We start from the raw sequence: 19,038 nt of genomic DNA, 5'->3' as shown, positions 1-19,038 counted from the left end.
TGCTCAGGCCTGTTTTTCTCCACCTAATCGGATGCAACGGGAGCCCTGAACCTGCCAGATCCTGTGGATGGATCTCGTGTCTCGTTAGCTCTTTGGAATGTAAATCAATAATCTGGATCAATGCATCGATTGAGCGGGGCCGGGTTGGCCTTTCACCCCTTTTAAATGAAGATTAAGTGAGCAGAGCACTCCATTAGGGTGCTGGGGACAGCCAGGCCCCCGGGGGGGGGGTCAGTTCACACGTCACCTCCAAATGGGTCAGGACTGGCACATCACATTTTATCACCATCCAAAGGTGGGGTTTTTTTCCCAGGGAAGCCAAGGCTGCCCCATCCCTGGAAGTGTCCCAGGCCAGGCTGGATGTGGTTCTGAGCCTGCTCTAGTGGGAGGTGTCCCTGCCCCTGGCAGGAGGTGGAAGGAGATGGTCTTTGACATCCCTTCCCAACCATCCCATGACTCTGTGACCTCTATAATGTGTAACCCAGAAAACCAAACCCAGCTCCCAGAGCTGCTGCCAAAACCCGCCTGAGATGGGACTTCTGAACACGGTCCACACTTTCCTTCTTCCCTGAAATCCTGGATTCCTCCCAGGACAAATATCCCATTCAAAAAGGAAAAGAACTGACGCCCCATTTGGTGTCGAGCCCAAGGTCACTTGTGTGCATGGAGAGCGTCTTCAACGCCGAGCAACCACAGAAGGGCTTCCCAAAGGGTCGTGTCCATAGATCTTAAGGAAAAATCAATTTTCAGAGGAGTTTTCTCCTCATTATGAGCACCACAGTCATTTTTTTGTCCCTCAGGGCTGAGGTTGGCTCTTCCCAGCACCGAGAGCTCAGCCAGGGAACGGGGCAGCGACACCGAAGGCAGCAGAGAAACAAAAGAGAGAGCTCAAAATGGGTCATGCTGGGCTGAAACACGTTCAAATGCTGTGGCTCAGTGGGGTTTTCATCCACATCAGCACAGCCTTGGCATGATAAATGCCCTCAGACACAGAAAGGGACAGTTTGGGCCACTTTGGGTGTGTAAATATCAGGATTTGGGTCACAGAATCCCAGAATGTGCTGAGCTGGAAGGGCCCCACAAGGATCATCCAGTCCAACCCTCAGCCCTGCATGGGACCATCCCCAGAGTCACCCCCTGTGCCCCAGAGGATCATCCAACCCTCCTGGAGCTCTGGCAGCCTTGGGGCTGTGCCCACTGCCCTGGGGAGCCTGTTCAGTGCCCAACCAGCCTCTGGGGGAAGAACCTTTGGCTGAGATCCAACCTGACCCTGCCCTGACACAGCTCCAGCCATTCCCTGGGTGCTGTCCCTGCTCCCCACAGAGACCAGTGGGAGCCTCAGGATGCTGCAGTGTCCTCCCCTCTCTCCAACACCCGTCTCCTGCCTCTGCTCCATCTGTTCCTTCCCACATTTCTACCTTCCCCTCTCCGGTTTCCTGCTCCCAACTCCCCGAGCACCAGCTCTCTCCATCACTGAGCGCCGGCCCATAAATCCTGTGCAAACACCACTTTTCCCGAGCTCACCGCCGCCTTCAGAGCGTGTCTCCCGACAAACAGTTCCACGTGGGAAGGATCCACCCGCAGCAGCCCCGTGGCTCGGGCAGGGACCGAAACAAACCCTTTGGAGCGTCTTCATCGCTCTCCCTGTTCCAGCTCACCGGAGCACGAGATGAGGAGCCCGTTCCTGCCTCGGCCTCTTTCGCTCCCAGCGTCGAGTCAGTGCTTGTACTACAGCTCCAGCCCCAGATCCCGGGAAACTGCTCGTTCCCATAAAAAGATGGATGTTCTGAGGTGAAACAGCCCGAGCATTGGGCTGGAGGAAGCCAATGTCCTGTGGCAAACACCTGGGGTGACCTTGGAGTTATCATTTGGAGGCTCAACGAGTCCCTCAACCCAAAAATCAGGGAGTTTTCCCTATTTTTGGATTTCCCTGAGAGTAACTCGGCGACGCCACGTTGGAGGTGTAAATCCTGACATGGGGAAGCCCAGGGTCACATCCTGCCCCCCCTGAGAGCTGCTGGGAACCCAAACCCGGTGACTGCAAAACGAGAGACATGGGGGAAGGGATGGTTTGGGGGGGCATGCAAGAGAAAGGAGGTCTGGAGGGAAGCAACAGCCACGGGAGAACTGGGAGCAGCAGGATTTCGGAGGTGCCTTGCTGGGATGGATGGGAAGTAGCTTCCATTTGGGTAATATTTCAACCCCTCAGTGCTGCAGACTGACCCCTAAAATGGGATTTATCTCAGTGCAAACACAGGAAGAAGGACCAGAGAGCCAACCAGGGACAGAAGCCAGGTGTGAACCACCCACCCAGTCCCAAAACTCATTACATCAACCTGGGAAAAGAGCAGTTGGGTAATATTTCAACCCCCCCCAAGGCTGAAGACTGACCCCTAGAATGGGATTTATCTCAGGGAAAACACATGAAGAAGGACCAGAGACCCAACCAGGACCAAGGGTCATTTGGGAACCACCCACCCAGCCCTCCAACTCCTTAAATGAGGCCCCTGGAAGAGCCGGGAGCGGGAGGAAGATGGATCTCCCACCCCACCCCGATTATCAGCGGGGCTGTGCTCGCTGCATTGATAAGTCTTGGTGATATATTGAATTTTATTAGCTGCCACCAGACCCCCCCTGCACAGGCTGGGAAGCCACAGCCATAAATTAGAGCTGGAACATTTATCTCCCGCCGTCCTGCGGGCGGGGAGGATGTTTAGCAGCATTTACTGGAGCGCAGTAAAGTTTTATTTATAATTTCTCTCCCCCCTCAACTCAGCATTAGGATGTGCAACTCCATCTTCTAACGATGCTGGCGGGGGGGAGGTAATATTTTATTCCCCCATCTTCACCCTACTGATGTTGCCATTAAAACATAATGTTCAACGCGCCGCCGACGCACCTGACGGGGCTTCACAGCTGCCAGAATTGGTGGCTGCCACCAGTGATGGGTCACCGAGCCTGGGTTTGGGGAAGAGGAGGATGTTTGTCATCACTGCCTTGCTCGTTTGTCTTGTTTGTTTAACCCCATTTCCAGGTTATTTAAGGAATTCGCCAACATTTTTGTTGGAGTTCGATCGTTTTCGGTGTTTTCAGAGCCCTCAACGTCGTCTCCTTCCCGGAGAGGTGGGAAAGAGAGTCCAGCAGAGCCAAATTCCCTCAAAAACCCTGTGGCATCAGTGGTTTGGAGCAATGGCTTTGCTGGCACCTCTTCCCAGCTGGCAGAGCAGCTGCTGGAGCCAAAGCAGAGCCCGGGATGAGTCGGGGTCAGCGGGGTTTCTAAATGGAGACTGTGCTCTTCATTTGCATCTCTGCATATATGCAAATGAGGGCTGATTGCCTGCAGCACAGGCTGCCAATGGGAACCTCCCCCAGCAGCCGTTTAGGGCAGAGCCCTCCCAACCAGTTGTGCCCCAATTTTGTTCCCATTCCATGACCTAAAGCCAAGGGGGTTTGGCCAAGTGAGGCACAAAAGGTGGGAGGTGCCACCCCCCACTCCCCCCGTGCACCAGCTCTACCAGGACATCCCTCTCCTCTCATCCCAAACTTTCCAGCTAAGCAGACCCGGTTCCTGTAGGATTTCTCACTCTCCTGGGGGTTTCTCCACATCAGTTGGATTTTCCTTACAGTTTTCCACCCAAAAATGCTGCCACTCCCCAGCCTCAACTGCGGAGCATTGAATCCCTCCCATGTGCCACCCTGCTGAGAATTCCCCAGTGAGAATTCCCTTCTCCTTTTTCTACCTCCTTGCATATCCCAATTAATCTTGAGAACTGTTCCAAAAATCCCAATTTCCTCTTCTTTTATCCCATTGTTGCTTTACCCGTCTCCTACCGTGGGTCACTCTCCAAGCACAGCCATGGCACATAGCTATTTCCATGGGTTCTCGTCTTTCTCCAACAGATCCCAAGCTCACCACAGCAGGAATTTTCTTACAATCCCACTCTTGCAGAGCAGGAGTGATCCCCAGCCGCCCAATCCAATTCTGGCCTCCGGAGCGGGGCAGCATTCCCCAAAATCCATCTGGCAGAGCCTGGTGCCTCCTCCACACCTGGACACAACATGGGATAGTGCAGCATTCCCCAAAATCCATCTGGCAGAGCCTGGTGCCTCCTCCACACCTGGACACAACATGGGATAGTGCTCTGAGCTGGGATATCCAGGTGTCCTACAAGCTCAGCAGCCTCTCCAGGCTGGGGGAAAGCTACAATTCCCCCTCCTCTGCTTTTTCCCTGTTTTAATCCAGCAGCATCCCAGGAGGGATGGGGAACAGGGGGGATCTGCTGAGCCCCTCCAGGCACATGCGGGGTTAATCCAGATTTAGTGTGGCAGGAGAAAGAGAGGCTGGATCATAATCCTGGGCTGAAAAGGATTGGAAATGGGTTTCTTCCCCACACCAGCAAATTCCCAGACCCCCCTTTCCATCAGCAGGCTCAGCTTCCCACCCTGACACGGAGGAGATGGATCCTCCTGGCACGAATCCGCCCTGTGTTGACATCAGGGAGATGCAACATCTGGATGCTGCCCCTGAGCACAGGGGATTATGGAAAACCTCACCTGGGATTAGAGATCTTGTCTCCAGGCAGAGCCAAAAGCAAAGTTGAGCAAAAACCAGCCCGGATGTGCCATTTGGGAGTAAAAAAGCAAATTATTGTCCCCGGCATGGCTTGTTAGAGCCCTAAAGCAACGCTGATGGATTGGATATGGGTGTGGAAACTCGGGAAAAAAAGATTCCAAACACCTGGCAGAGCTTAAACCACTTCTTGGGTGAATTTAGGAGGGACCTGCTGGAAGCAGCCAATGGTTCTGCTGCTGTTTTCCCTTTTGTCGGGATGAGGATTATGACACCAGCAGCCAATTATTTGAAGCCAGAGCTCATGGAGTTAATCTGGGCTGGAGCCTGATCCCAGCCAGGAGGAATTAGCAGAGCTGAAGGCAGCAGGGAACTGCTCCCCAGCCCCCGCGGGAAGTGTCCAAGGCCAGGCTGGACGGGGCTTGGAGCAACCTGGGCTGGTGTCCCTGGGAGGTGTCCCTGCCCACGGCAGGGGGTGGGATGGGATGGGCTTTGAGGTTCCTTCCAGCCCCAACCATTCCATGGTTCCATGTCCTTTGGAGCTCTGTGCCTGTTTCCCCACTTGCAAGGGGCAAAACCTTTCAGAGCCCATCTACAGCCAGGGGTTGTTGGAGGAGCTGCTCCTCCAAAACCGACCCCAGGGATGAATGTTCCCACCTGGACCCCCACAGTCCTCCCCAGACCCCCTCTTCTTCCACATTCCTTGGGAGACACACCGGGCTGGAAGGGGCAGCAGGGGGAAAAACAATGAATTTCAGGGAATTTGGGAGGATTTGGGTTTCGATGCCACCGTTGGGTTTCCCAGGGGGTGGAGTCCTGTGGGACACCCCAAGGCTTGGCCGTGCCCGGGTGACCCCGGAGAAGCTGTGCCCGTGACCCAGCTGATGGATTTGCTGATTTCTTTCTCTATTTGCAGGAAATCCAATTAGCCCATATTTTTGATTGGTGACAAACGAGGCAGCCATCGATCCCCCCTTCCAGCTGAGAGGGATCCCTGCCCACCCCATCGATTCCCACCCCGGGAACTGCGGAGGAATCATTATCAGTAATATTTGGGGGATTTTTTCCCATTTTCCTTCTGAGCTGCTTCTCCAAAGGCACAACCTCGGGCAGAGGAAGGGGGGAAATAAAACCTGGTGCTGGACAGAACTCCCAAGGGCTACAAAATCCACTTTGTTTTCACAGTTTCGAGTGGGATGTGCAGCTTTTTACCCCAAAAATGGCCTCGGGAGAGCCTGGGAAAGTCAGAGCAGTCCCATCACAGCAGGCAAAGCCCCCCTGCTCCTTTCCTCCGTCCCTGCAGAATCCTCTGTGCTCCCAGGAGGGGCATTCCAGGGGCAGCTGGAGTCTCCTACTGGCTTTATGTGGGGGTAGGGGAGGGAGGGAGGGACAGAGGAAGGAAAGGGTGAGGAAGGGAGGGAGGGATGAAGGAAGGGAAGGAGCAACAGAAGGATGGGTGGAGGGAGGGATGGAGGGATGAAGGATGGGATGGGAGGAGGAAGGATGGGATGGAGGGTTGAAGGAAGGAAGGATGAATGGAGGGATGGAGGGAGGAAGGAAGGAAGGGATGAAGGAAGAGATGGAAAGATGAATGAAGGGAGGGATGGAGGAAGGGATAGAGGGAGGGATGAAGGAGAGAGCAACAGAAGGATGGGGGAGGGAGGGGGGGAGGAAGGGAGGGATGGGAGGAGGGAGAAAGGGATGGAGGAGAAACTGAGGCCCGAGTGGAGGAAAGGATGGAGGAATGAAAGAAGGGATGGAGGGACAGACAGACAGGTGGGTTGATGGGACAGACACCTGCACAGCCTCCATTCCAACAGACACATCCCACTGGGAATCCCAGCTCTGGGCTCCAGCACTCGCCCAGCCTCTCCTAGGCACTGGTCTGGCCGAGGGGGGGGAATGGCTGCATCCCAAACTCTCCTATCTCCTGCATCCCAAACTCTCCCATCTCCTGGCCCAGCCTCTGCACCCCATCCCTCAGGAGCTGCTCCTGACTCAGCCTCCACCTTCCCTCCTCCCTGGACAGAGCAGGATTGCTAATTGGAATCTCCCCTCTTCCCCCCAGTTCACACTCTGTGATTGATAATCCCTCTGCTCTCCCAGCAGTGCTGCTCCACTAATAAGATTGGAACATATCTCCCTTTCCCAGCCCCGATCCGTAGCCCTGATTTCCCGATCCCGCTCCGCTCCCGTGGGGAGGATGCACGTGGCTGTTCCCTTAATCCCCACGTTGAGGAATAGCTGCTAATTAACACCTTTCCCAGCTGCTCCCAGCCCTGCCCAGTTATCCCTGGGTGGCTTTTTGCTGCTCTCCAAGGCTGGAGGAGCCCAGGCCCAGCCCTGCCAGTTGCTTTCCCTGCCAATGGGATAAATTGGGATGTTGGGGGTTGGGGGGGTCTTTTCCCTCAAAACGACATCCCAGAGGTTCTCCCGCCCCGGGCTGGATTGCCCAGAGATGAAGCAAAGCTGGAAAACAGTGGGGAGACTTTTCTGAGCACCTTTCCAAGGCTCCCTCCACGACTCCAACATCTCCATGGGGCATCACCTTCCAGGACTTCCCTTTCCCGCATCCATCCCTATTCCTGCCTCCATCAGCTATTCCTGCCGCATGACTTCCCATCCCCAGGCTGCTCTGGATACAGAACAGCCTGAGATAAACCAAATACCCACATTTTTCACCCCACTGCCTGTTTTCCTCCTGCACCAGGAGCCCCTGGACTGACCCTCCAGCCGAGCCGAGGAGTCGGATGCTGCGGGAACAAGAGCAGAGCTCGGAAGGGAGGGGAAAGAAACCAGCAGAGCCTCTGATCTGCCGAGTGTGGCAGGGGAGGCCGATGCTCTGCTTTTAATAAAACATAACGAAGCATAGGATCATAAAATATTTCCTTTAATTCAGTGCTCCCACGAGGGCGGGGAAGAGAGGCTGGCAAATGCGGTAGGTTTTCCTCGCCGCTCGCCGGGGGGGAGAGCACTGCCGAGGTTGTTAAACAGCTCATTTGCGAGGCCGGCAGTGCTCTCCCTTCCCACCCCCACCCCGTTTCGGGGGGCTGACGGGCGGCGGGGGGGGCTCAGCGCGGCACATCCCTCCCTCTGTGTCTCACCCTGGAGAACCGCGGGGCTTTGTCCCGTCAGGATGGGCTTTCCAGGGGGCAAAAAGGTCAAAAAGCAAATGAGGGAGGGCCGGTCAGCTCCCATCCTCATCCTCGGCGAGCACGCGGCTGTCCGAGCACGTGCACGTTGAGTCTATATAAATACAGATAGATATACAGAGATATATATAGATATATAATATATACACTCACACATCTCCGAGGCGATGTGGCTGCAGTGATTAACATTCCCAGCGTTAAAGAATCTCTCAGCATCTGCTTTGTCCTGCACCCGGCACTAAATATAACCCTTCAATACGCGCTCTCTCCCTCCGCCAGAGATAACATTGTTTAAATAAGCCCTTTCCGTTTGAAAGGCTCGGGTTGTTGTCTCCCGGCGGGAAGCTCGGAGCAGCTCAGGAAACAGAGGAGGGTGGGCCGTGCAAACAAACCGGAGCGTCCCGAACATCCCAGGGCCCAAATCCGGCCCTCTCCCAATCGTTTCCCCCCGCGAAGCCGCCCAGAGATATTTTCTTGCTCTACAAAAATAAAAGAAGCCGCGTTTCCAGGAACAGAAGGGTTTAATTCGGGAAGCGGGTCCACCCGCGCTTCCTCGAGCCGCGCTCGGCTCCCGCCGCCGCCGTAATTACAGGCGTGAATTCCTGAATTCCCTCCGCCGGGAGGAATCCCGACCATTCCATGAGACTCCCTCGACTGCTCACAAAGGGCTTCCTCGGGGAACAAAGAATAATGCGACAGGACACAAACACAGCCCCAAACGAGCCACCAGAGCCAGCGCTCATGGAAAACGTCTCATTAGCAACTTCCGAGGGGAAGAAGCTCCGAGCGAGCGGAGATGAAGCGCTGGAGGGTCTTTCCAGGCACAATGGTCCGTCTGGAAGCCAGACCAGTCTTGTTTCTGGTGGTGCCACACCTTTTGAATCCTTCCTGGAGCAGCATCTCCCCGTTGCACGGTGCTTATCCATCAGCAGGTCATCCGTTATCCCACGTGGAAAATCCTGCATGGACAATCCTGCTCCCCAGCAGCTCCTTGTACATATTTTGGGATGCTGGGCAAGGTGAAGTTGCCCAAATCCTCCCACCCTGCCCTGAGTCACCACATGCAACCCAACTTGCTGGGTTTTATTTTCAGGAGAAGAGCAAGAAAATCAGCCAAGTTCAACCACGGGCTCTTGGGATGCTGCAAACAGGGAATGGGATGGGATGGGATGGGATGGGATGGGATGGGATGGGATGGGATGGGATGGGATGGGATGGGATGGGATGGCAAAGCCCGTGCCTGTGGTTCCCCTCTTCTCACTGCAGTGAATGGGGTTTTCTGGGCTTGAAAATCAGAAGCAAGGTGCTGGATGGAGGGATTAGGGGAATTCAAGCTGGAAATCTTCCTAAGCACGCCTTCAGGCCAGGCTTTGGAACACGCTCTCCAGAGGTGCAAAGCTGGGCTGGAAATCTAAATCCCTTGGCCATCAAAATCCACTTCCAGAGCATTTCCAAGCAAACATGATGGGTTTTTGGTGGCAGATGCAGCCACCAGCCAAGCTGGGATGAAGAAGGTGATCATCTCTCCCAGACACCCCCCAGGCACAGGGATCTCAGCTCACCCCCCTCCCCCCACCTCAGGACTGGGGGATCCTGATGGGTTTGGTGGGATCTGTTGAGCTGGAGCCTTTTCCTCCCCCTCCTGCTGTCCTGGTCCAGCTCAGCCCCCCGTGAGGATCCAGTGGCTCCCAAAGCCACCTCTTGGCACCCGTGACAGTGACAGTCACCAGCTCAAACTGTCCTTCTCATCAGCTCCCTCTTTTCACCTTCCCAGCACCAAGAACAAACCCCACCCTGGGGACCAGCTGGGTGCCCACCCCAACACAGCACCATGGAAGGCAACATTCCTACCAGGAAATCCAGGGTTATCCGTGAAACCCATCCCAAAAAAAGTATTTCCATGGATGGGAGTCCACCCAGGAGCAGATCCAAACACCCCCATCACCCCAAATCACCCCCTTGGGGAGAACCAAACCCCCTCCACGTGGCTCCAGCCCATCCCTGCCCTCGCAGACCCCTTGGAAAAGAAACAAAGGGGTCTAAATACATGAGATGCATCCCAAGGGAGGCTTCTCCAGCTCCCATTTTCCTGTCCTGCTCCGATAGGATACGGCCCCAGGGTTTATCTCCAGGCACAGGGAGGTGGAGCGGGGCCTTTAATCCCCTTCCCTTCCCAAGTGTATTGTTGAAGGAATTATATAAAAGGAAAATCATTTAGAGCTAAACAAAATCTCTGCCTTCCCTGCTCCTGCAGCACCTCCAAGACCTCCCAGCTTCCAGCCAAGGAGGTTTTTGTGGATGGAGAACCAGGAGAGACCACACGTGTGGCCTGGAGGCCGGGGGGGGGGGGGGTGTCGGTGGTGCCACATTTCCACCTCACAGACTCAGTTCCATCTCCCTCCACTGGGACATGTGGGTTTTCCGGAGGTTTCCCAAACCTCCTGGGAGGTGAATCCTGTTTCTCAGCCAGCTGAGAGGGCAAACGAGCAGCACAAGCACCTTCCCTGCTCCAAACGCTTTGCAGACCCCCAGACCGTCCTTCGAAGCACTAATGACTGCTCCGAGGGAAGCACAGCGGTGGGTTATTATCCCCGCGCTTTGGAATCCGCCCGCCCTTGGCATTCACGGTGAATCCAGTCCCCAAAGCGTTGAAAACAAGCCCGTGATTGACGGTTTATTTTAGGAAAAAGAGGGGAAAAGTGGGAAGGAGATAATGCCGGGAGAGATAATGTGAGCGCCAGTCATTAGTTAAAAACAGGCCCATCAGAACTGCGAGTGCCTCGCAGAAAGCAAACAAAAGGGCAAAGAGAGCAGCTTGGCACGGGAACAAAACCAGCCACATCAGCTGCATCCTCCCGGCTCTGGATTTACCAGCCGGGAAGTTTGCGAGGCAACACGGCACCTCCTGCCTCCCAAACCCGAGGATTTGGGGGCTCCTTCCCGTGCTTTCCCTCTTTGCTGAAATCAAGGTTTGCTCTTAAAAGATGGGGAAGAACCCAAAGCCTGGAGGAAATCCCGTCCCCGGTGGGTCTCAAGGGGGTGATGTTTCATCCCCCTGTTCCTGGTCCCAGGCGGGTCCTGGCCATCCAGAGGGACGTTTCAGCTCCATCCTCACGTCTGCAAGTGCTGTGGGAGCCTTTGCAAGATCCTTGGCTCCATCTCAGCCTAATTCCCAAGCCATTAGCATGTCTGGATTCAATAAAACATGCTCTTATCCCGAGAGCATAGAGAGCTTTCCATCGGCAGATCCCAAAGCACATGGGGAGAGCCGGTCAGACATTCCCAGCTGAGGATTTTCTGAGAGAAAAGACCATTTCTGCAACGACAGCCAGAAAAAACCAGCCCTGTGGGGCACGTGAAGCCCTGGAACATCCCCACAGGAAGGGGGGGCTGGTGGGAACCTGTTTAATGTCGTGTCCTGGAGGCAGCAGCATTCCCTGCCCTGGTGCCCGAGCCTGGGTGCAGTGCCAGGGCAGACCCTGCCTGGAATTGCTCGGAGGCATCAGGGAAGCCTGGACCTGGAGAGGCTCGAGGAACAGCCCCTGGGAACCTCAGGAGGTTTAACAAGACCAAGCTCAAGGTGCCGCTCCTGGGTCAGGGATCCCCGGGATCCATCCAGGGGATGAACACCAGGAGCAGCCCCGGGAGAAGGACCTGGGGGTGCTGGAGAGGGAGAGGCTGGACAGGGACATTCCCTGTCCCTGTGCTCGGGCAGCCCAGGAGCCCCTTCTGTGCCCAGGGCTGATCCCCAGTGTGGGCAGAGGGCAGGGGGGGATTCTGCCCCTCTGCCCCCTCGGGTGGGACCCCCCTGCAGAGCTGCTCCAGCCCTGGGAACAGCACAGGGAGGACGTGGAGCTGCTGGAGCCAGTCCAGAGGAGGCACCAAGAGGATCAGAGGGATGGAGCAGCTCTGAGACGGGGAAAGGCTGGGAGAGCTGGGATTGTTCAGCCTGGAGAAGAGAAGGCTCCAGGGAGACCTGACTGTGGCCTCCCAGGACCTGAAGGGAGGTGACAAGAAAGGTGGAGAGAGACTTTTTACAAGGGCCTGGAGTGCCAGGACAAGGGGGAATGGCTTCAAACTGACAGAGGGGAAATTTAGGTTGGTTATTGGGGAGAAATCCTTCCCTGGAGGGTGGGCAGGCCCTGGCACAGGGTGCTCAGAAAAGCTGTGGCTGCCCCATCCCTGGAAGTGTCCAAGGCCAGGTTGGATGGGGCTCGGAGCAATCTGGGATAGTGGGAGGTGTCCCTGCCTATGGCAGGAGGTGGAATGGGATGGGCTTTGAGGTCCCTTCCAACCCAAACCATTCCATGATCCAGCACAGAGCACACAGAGCAGGGCTCCCAGGAGCACATCCAGGATCTGAACCACGACCCCTTATCCCACACCACAGGGACCAACATCCCCAATCCAAACCCTACAGCATCCCTGGCCCTGGTTTGGGAACTTGGGGGGTAAATATCCCCAAACCTGGGGGAGCTTTGGAAACACTGAAGACCCAGCCACAGTTTAACACACGAGGTTTTCCAGGAAGGAATGAAATCCAGAATATCTCCATATCCCAAAGATGCTTATTAGCCTGGAAAGGTACAAGGAGGGGGAAGATCCTTGCTGGTGTTAAAGCTTTTCACAGAGCTCTGGATTCAAACTGGCAGCTCTGAACGGCTCCAAAATGCAGCTGGTGGGAAGAGGAAAATTGGGCTAATTGGGGCAGGGCAATTAGCACAGCAAGGAGCAGCTCTGGAAGGGGCTGCCTGGCCCGGATTTACCCGGAGAGCAGCACAGGGGCCTCATGGAAACACACCTTCCATGGAAATGGTGGGAAAGGCTCAAAAAGAAAGGTGACCTTAAGCTGAAAGCGAGATTTGATGGGGAACAGCATCAGTGGGGAAGGATGGTGGGAGTTTGGGATGGATTTCTGGATCAGTGTTGTGCAGGTGAATTAAAGGTGAATTAAAGGTCCCACGTGGCACAGAGGCTGCTCCTCCTTTGCCCTCATCCCCCACAAAACGACTCCCACCAAACCCCTCTTGGCTTTAAAGAAGAGACACAAGCAGGTGGTTCCGTCTCCCTGGTAAAAGCCACATTTGCCTCAAAGAAAAGGTGAAAAATGAGCTTTTCCAGGTTGCAAAGAGGAGCCATCCCAGGGGTTACTGTAAACTGGGAAAATCCTTGTGAGGAAAAGCCTTAGGGGGTTCCTGGGAATGGAGAGGGGAGAGAAATTCAGTTTGCTGATAAAAATCATAAGTGTAAAGTGCTTTTTCCAGGCTGTTTTTTTTTTTTTTTTTAGCTTGGAGAAGCAGCTCAGGGATATCTCTGAGGGCAGGTCCCTTCAAAGCCCAGAAACTCCAGAAACAGCTCCAGACAAGGAGCTACACTGGAATTTTCCCCTTTTTTCCCCATGGAAGGAGGTGCTGGGGGATGGGGAACAAAAGCTAAAACCACTCACTCGGATAAAGAGCAGAGAAACACCTCGCTGAGCTCGAACCTCGCCGGTCCTCCCTCCCTCCCGTGTTTGCAAACACAGCTCAGGTTTTACAGCTCGTAAAACAACCCCCGACGAGCTGCTGATGGGGGAGCAGTTGATGGGGGCCGTATTTCAGGGGACGAGCTGAGCGCTGCCTAATGAGCCAGCCCTGATTCCAGCCATGCCAGGAATCCAGATGGGGCTTTTCCAAACCCGGCAGGGACCCCGGGGCTGCGGCTCCATCGTCCTCCCTCGGTCCAGCCGCTCGCCTCCTCCTCCGCACGTCCTCGTTTGTTCATCCTGACGGCTCCTTAACCCACTTAGCCTTGTCCTCAGAAGCTTTTCTTTTGGCCAAGGGGAGAGACTGAGCTTGTTATAAAGGAGGAAAGCTGGATTACAAGGAGTGATGCTCCCCAGAGGGACGGATAACACGTCGGGAAGGATCCAGCCGCTGCTGCGCTTGGGTTAATAAAAGGGCTTTTCATTACAAGGTGATGGATGGAAACCACGGCTGGAAACCCCAAAAGGCCTGCACGGAGGCAGAGATGCTCTGCTGGATGGGAAGTGCTTCCAGTGGATCCCTGGTGCTCTCCTTCCCGCCGGCACTGGGATCCTGGTGATCCTCCTGGATGCAGCATGGGGAGGGCAGCTGCCCACCAGCGCCGGGTCAGAAATCAGATGATGACAAAACTGGGCAAAATTCCCCCAAAAAAGGGCTTTGGAGACGTGCAAATGCACTTGTAGGGATGAACAGTGGGACTGGCGTGTTGGGCATCTGCCCCCCTGAACCTTCCCAGGTGACGCGTCTGGATCCTGTTGGATCCCTGATTAGGAAAGCGCCGGGATGGGGAGGGGAAGGACCTCTGCGGGCACGTCCTCCCCCACCACCACAGCGCCGGCAACCCCAGCCAAGGATTCCGTCAGCCACGGCAAAGCCATCTGCACACCGAATTTCGGGAGCAGCCTCCGCAGCTCCTGCTGCCCAGAGCGTGGGGAGGGCTCGGGATGGGGGAACCCACCCCCAAAGCCTGGATTTTTAGGTGTTCCATGGAAAAACAGAGCTCAAACCGGGGTTTTTTGGGAAAAGCATCTCTCTGCTGAGGGATAGAATCACAGAATCCCAGAACGGTTTGGGTGGAAGGGACCTTAAAGATCATCTCATTCCAAGCCCTGCCGTGGGCAGCGACATTTTCCGCTGGGGAAGGAGGTGGGAGACACTTAACGGAGCCGATCCTCGGGATCCAGGGAAGCAGCAAAGTTCCAGTGTGGTTTTAAGAGCCCAAACCCGGCTCGTGGGTGTCCAAACCCAAGCGCTTCCTGACACCTCCTCCCACATCACTTTGGAACCCACAGACCCCCCGGATCCCCAGACTCCTCCAGACCCACCACAAAACAACTTTTATCTCTTTTTCCATGCAAAAATCCCCATCACACACACAGACTGACCCACGGCCGCTCTCCCAAACCGACAGCAGGAGAGCAGTCGCCCAATTTGCAGTGACAAAAACAGGAGGGAGGGAGGAAAAATGATCCACGAGCCAGTGACAGGCAGCTTGTGCTGAGGAAAAGCCGGGGGGATGCGTCGTTCCTTGGAAATTATCTATCCGTGACCTTAAAAGCGCGGTGGAGGTGGAGAGACAGGAGGGGGATAGGGCTGGATTTGGCACAAGTTCCCCCCGCGCCGAGGGGGTTTTGTTGCCGCCGGTGCGTTCGGCGATGCCGGCGGGATGCTCGCAGAAAAGCAGGGAGGGGGATTTGAGCGGCAGCCGCAGCTTTGGCAGCACAGAAACCCACGGGGGAGGGGGGCAAAAAGGGATGCGGGGAAGGCGCGGCGCCTTCCCGACCCCGGGCCAGCCAAATCCAAGCCGGGCTCTGGGTAACCTCAGCCCCAGGAGCCCCGAGGGATGATTTTGGAGCCGCTCGCGATGCCGGGGAAGAATCAGCTCCTTTGTGTGGAGCTGTGCCCGCTCGGCCCCGCAGAGCCGCCGCTCCCCCTCCCCGCGCCCTGCAGCAGCTGACGGCGCTTTCCGGAGAGGAAAAAGTACATTAGAAAGGGAAAAAAACAGGAGCTCTGGAGGAGGCTCCGCTCGTCCCTCCATCTCCCGGCGCTCGGCGAAGCCTCTCGGCTCCCCGGGAGCAGCCGGGGCTCGCTGGGCTCGGTGAGGAGCAGCCACCTGAGACCCCACGGCGGGGGATCTGGGGGGGCAGAGGGGGAAACAGCGGGGAAATCGCCTTCAAATACACAAGGAATTAAATGGCACGACTCCCCCTCAGCCTCCGGGAGGTGAGGAGGGGAAAGTTTCCTTCCCTGTTCATTTTCCCCTCCCGGGAGCCCCGTTTTTGGGGTTGGGGTGTGGGGGTGTCTTATTAAAACCTCCGTGGAGCGAGGTGGGGAGTCAAGATGTTCATCTGGGAGCTCAGCCAGCCGCAAACCCCCCCGGCCGGCAGGAATTTGGGGGGCTGCTTCTCCCTGCCGGGTACCCCCCGCGTGCTCGAGGGCTGGGCTGGCTCTGGGTGCTGCGAGCCTCCAAAAAGCTGCAGCTCCTGGGGGTCCCCAGAGCACAGACCCCCCCGGATGGGGAGCACGGGGCTGGGACCGGCAGAGCGGAGCCCCCGGGTGGAGCAGCAGGGAAGGGGGCCGTGGGTGCCCCCCTTGCTGCCGGATGGGGGTGGGGGATGAGCATCCCCCCATCGTGTCCCCCCGTCCCCCCGCACCCCATTACCGGGTCCAAGGCAGGTGCCCTATGAACGGCTCCCCTCAATGGCCCCCCGTTAACGCTCCCACAGCAGTGCCCTGTTCATGGTTTAAAACCTGGACCCGCTCAGGGGGTCCCCCAATAATGACACCCCCCCCCCCCCGGTGCCTCATCAGTGGGGTTAAACCCAATCCCCGGGTCGGGGGTGTCCCATTAACGGGTCCCACATCGGTGCCCTATTAACGGGTTTAAACCCAGTACTCCGACAATGGGGCCCCATTAACGGCTCCCCACCAGCGCCCTGTCAGGGGGTGCCCCAATAACGGCTCCAGACCGCGCGCCCCATTAGCGCCCCATCACCCCCTCCCGAACCAGGCTCCTCTCAAGGGGTGCCGGGGTCCAAGGGGGTTTCTTTCCTCCACCCCCGTCTCCCCCCCCGAGCCCCGGGGCGGGGGGTGCAGCTCCCGGCCCCCCCGTTCCACTCCCGGGACGCGGGTGGGCACCCCGTTATCCCCGCGGGGGGAGGTGACACTCACCCAGCGCCAGGTCCAGGAGGTGCCAGAGCAGCAGCGAGAGGGGCAGGGGGCTCGCGGTCCGCATGGTGCCCGCGGGGGGGGCAGCCCATGGGGGGCTCAGCTGTGCCCCAGCCCCGTGCCCGGGGGGCAGGGGGGCATCGCGGCGGGCGGGGGGCTCGGGCCGGCTCCGCGCGTCCCCCCCGGGCCGGCGCCGCCGCCGCTGCCGCCCTAAAGCCGATTGAGAGCAGCGGGAGCCGAGCGGGGCCGGGGCCGCCCCCGAACCCCCCCGCGCTGAGCCCGCCCCGGGCCCGCCCCCGGGAGGGGCTGCGGGGGGAGGGACAGCGAGCGGGGGAGGGGGATGAGGGAGGGGGATTGCAGACGGGGGACGTGAGGGGATGTAGGGAATGGATGAGGGGGATGTGGGGGACGGATGTGGGGGATGGATTTGGGGGGAGGGATGAGGGGGATGGATGAGAGGGGATGAGGGGGGATGGATGTGGGGGATGGATGTGGGGGACGGATGAGGAGGATGTAGGGGGCTGGATGAGGGGGCTGGATGAGGGGGGATGGATGAGGGGGGATGAATGAGGAGGATGTAGGGGGCTGGATGAGGGGGATGGGGGGTGTGCCCGGCCCAGGGAAGGGGGACAGGGTGGTGTCGGGGGGGTCAAGGTGGTGTATGGGGGGTGAGGTGGCCAAAGAGGGGCACGGCCCGGGCAGGGGGTGCAGGACGGGCTGAGGGATGGATGGGGGGTCACCCCTCTCCCCCGCGGGGACAGGGAACCCCCCTCACAGCTGCTGAAATAATGGGGGGCCCACCTGCACCCCGGGGGCCAAAGGGCAGCTCTGGGCTCCGAGGGGTATTGGGGGTGAGGGGGTGTATTGGGGATGTTGGGGTGTATTGGGGGGTGAGGGGGTGCATTGGGGGTGAGGGGGTGCATTGGGGGGTGTTGGGGTATGTTGGAGGGTGAGGGGAAATGGGAGGAGGGGGGACCCTGTGGGGGTGGTGTAGGGGGCAGGGGGAGGTGGGAGGTTGAGGGAGGGGGTGAGGGAAGGGGTGAGAGGTGGTTTGGGAGGGGTGGGACGGGAAGGGAGTTTGAGGGAGGGGGTGAACAGGGAGGGAGGGGCAGGAGGGGATGTGCCAGCCTGGCAGGGGAAGGGGGTGGGTGGGAGCATGGGAAGGATGAGGGATGCAGGCAGGGATGTGGGATGCAGGCAGGGATGTGGGATGCAGGCAGGGATGAGGGGTGCAGGCAGGGCAGATGGATGTAAGTAGGGATGCAGGGTCCAGGCAGGGGGCCGGGATTCAGGCAGGAATGTGGAGTTTAGGAGAGGGAGGGATACAGTCAGGAATATGAGATGCAGGAGGGGTTGGGATGAAGGCAGGATGTAGGTGCAGGCAGGGATGAGCGGTGCAGGCAGGGGGCTGGGATTCAGGCAGGAAAATGAGGTTTAGGAGAAGGAGGGATACAGTCAGGAATATGGGATGCAGGAGGGGTTGGGATGAAGGCAGGGATGTGGGATCTGGGATAGGGAGGGATACAGTCAGGGATGTGGGATGCAGGCAGGGGTGGAGGTGCAGGCAGGGGCCAGGATGCAGGCAGGGATCTGGGGGCAGGAGGCAGGAGCAGGGATCCACAGGATCCCCAGGGAGCCCTGGGGCAGCAATTCCCTCCTCCCGCCCCTCCTCCCTGAGCCCCTAGCAGGAGGATCCAGCCCTGGGGCCATCCTGTGTCCCCCAAAATCTCACCCTGGCAGGGATGCAAAGCCCTCCCCGGCCCTGCCTGGCAAACAGCCTCGTTCTCCTCCAGCTCCCAAGAACTAAACAATTCCTGGGCACAGGGAAGGTGCCAGGATTGTTTAGGAAGAGCCCAGGAGGGAGTGGGATGGCCTGAGGCTTGCCAAGAGCAGAAGTGCTGAAGAACTGTGTCTCTTTCTTGACCAAAATCCACTTTTTTTGCTCTCCATTTTCCCCCAGTGCCGTGTGGTGTCCCTGCCTCCCCAAAGCCTTTCCTTACGGCCCCAAAGCCCAGCTTAACCCTTGATTTCCAGCTGCACAAAGCTACCACCAGGCACAACCCCCCCAAAAAAACCCAACCCAGCATCCTCTTTTGGGGCTTATCTTTGGGAAAAAAAGTATCAGGAGAAGAGTTTTCCCTGGGGAGGGGATGGGGAGCAGCCCCTGTGCTGAGATTTTGGCCCAACCAGCGACAGCAGCCTGATAAAAACGGGGGGATTAAGGTTTGTTTCTTAAATAATCCTGAAAGCAACCAGGCTCTGCTTCAATCAGTGCAAAGACACATCCAGTCCAATCCAGGAGCTGCTGGAATTCCTTGGGGTGAGCTGGGTTTTCTCTCCCTTCTCCCTCTGCCTTGAATCCACTGGGAAAACCCCGGGTTGTTGTTGCATGGAGACGTCTGGAAATCAAATCTCCCTTTATTTGCTCGTGGATTTGAGAGACCCCCCGAGAAAAAACACCTTTGCTTTCCCCTCCTGGGGAACCGACAGGAGGAGCAAGAGCCAGTCCTGGAAGGGCCGTATCCCAGGAAATCCTAAAAAAAAAGCCTCCTCCTAAGTAGGTGACCTGGAGGTAAACCCGAGTTCAGCCAGGCTAAACACGCCGCTGTTGTTTTAAAGCCGC

At 57.3% G+C, this 19,038-nt stretch overlaps 1 protein-coding gene across 2 annotated transcripts in view; it reads right to left on the bottom strand.

Moving 5' to 3' along the window:
- The window catches only part of IGSF21 (immunoglobin superfamily member 21), a 40,991-nt gene extending 24,328 nt beyond the window's left edge, over positions 1 to 16,663 (bottom strand). Inside the window, exon 1 of one of the 2 annotated variants that reach the window (XM_064678873.1) lies at positions 16,419 to 16,663. In XM_064678873.1, the coding sequence (XP_064534943.1) occupies positions 16,419 to 16,482 (64 nt within the window). In that variant the 5' untranslated portion in view covers positions 16,483 to 16,663. The remainder of the gene's footprint in view (positions 1 to 16,418) is intronic. The other variant, XM_064678872.1, reaches the window with a different exon arrangement.
- Positions 16,664 to 19,038: the final 2,375 nt, after the last annotated feature.

This window comes from Pseudopipra pipra, chromosome 22 (assembly GCF_036250125.1).
Source record: "Pseudopipra pipra isolate bDixPip1 chromosome 22, bDixPip1.hap1, whole genome shotgun sequence".
Lineage (NCBI taxonomy): Eukaryota > Metazoa > Chordata > Aves > Passeriformes > Pipridae > Pseudopipra > Pseudopipra pipra.
Note: the sequence above shows the minus strand (reverse complement) of the source record. Positions and strands in the feature narration are given on the sequence as shown.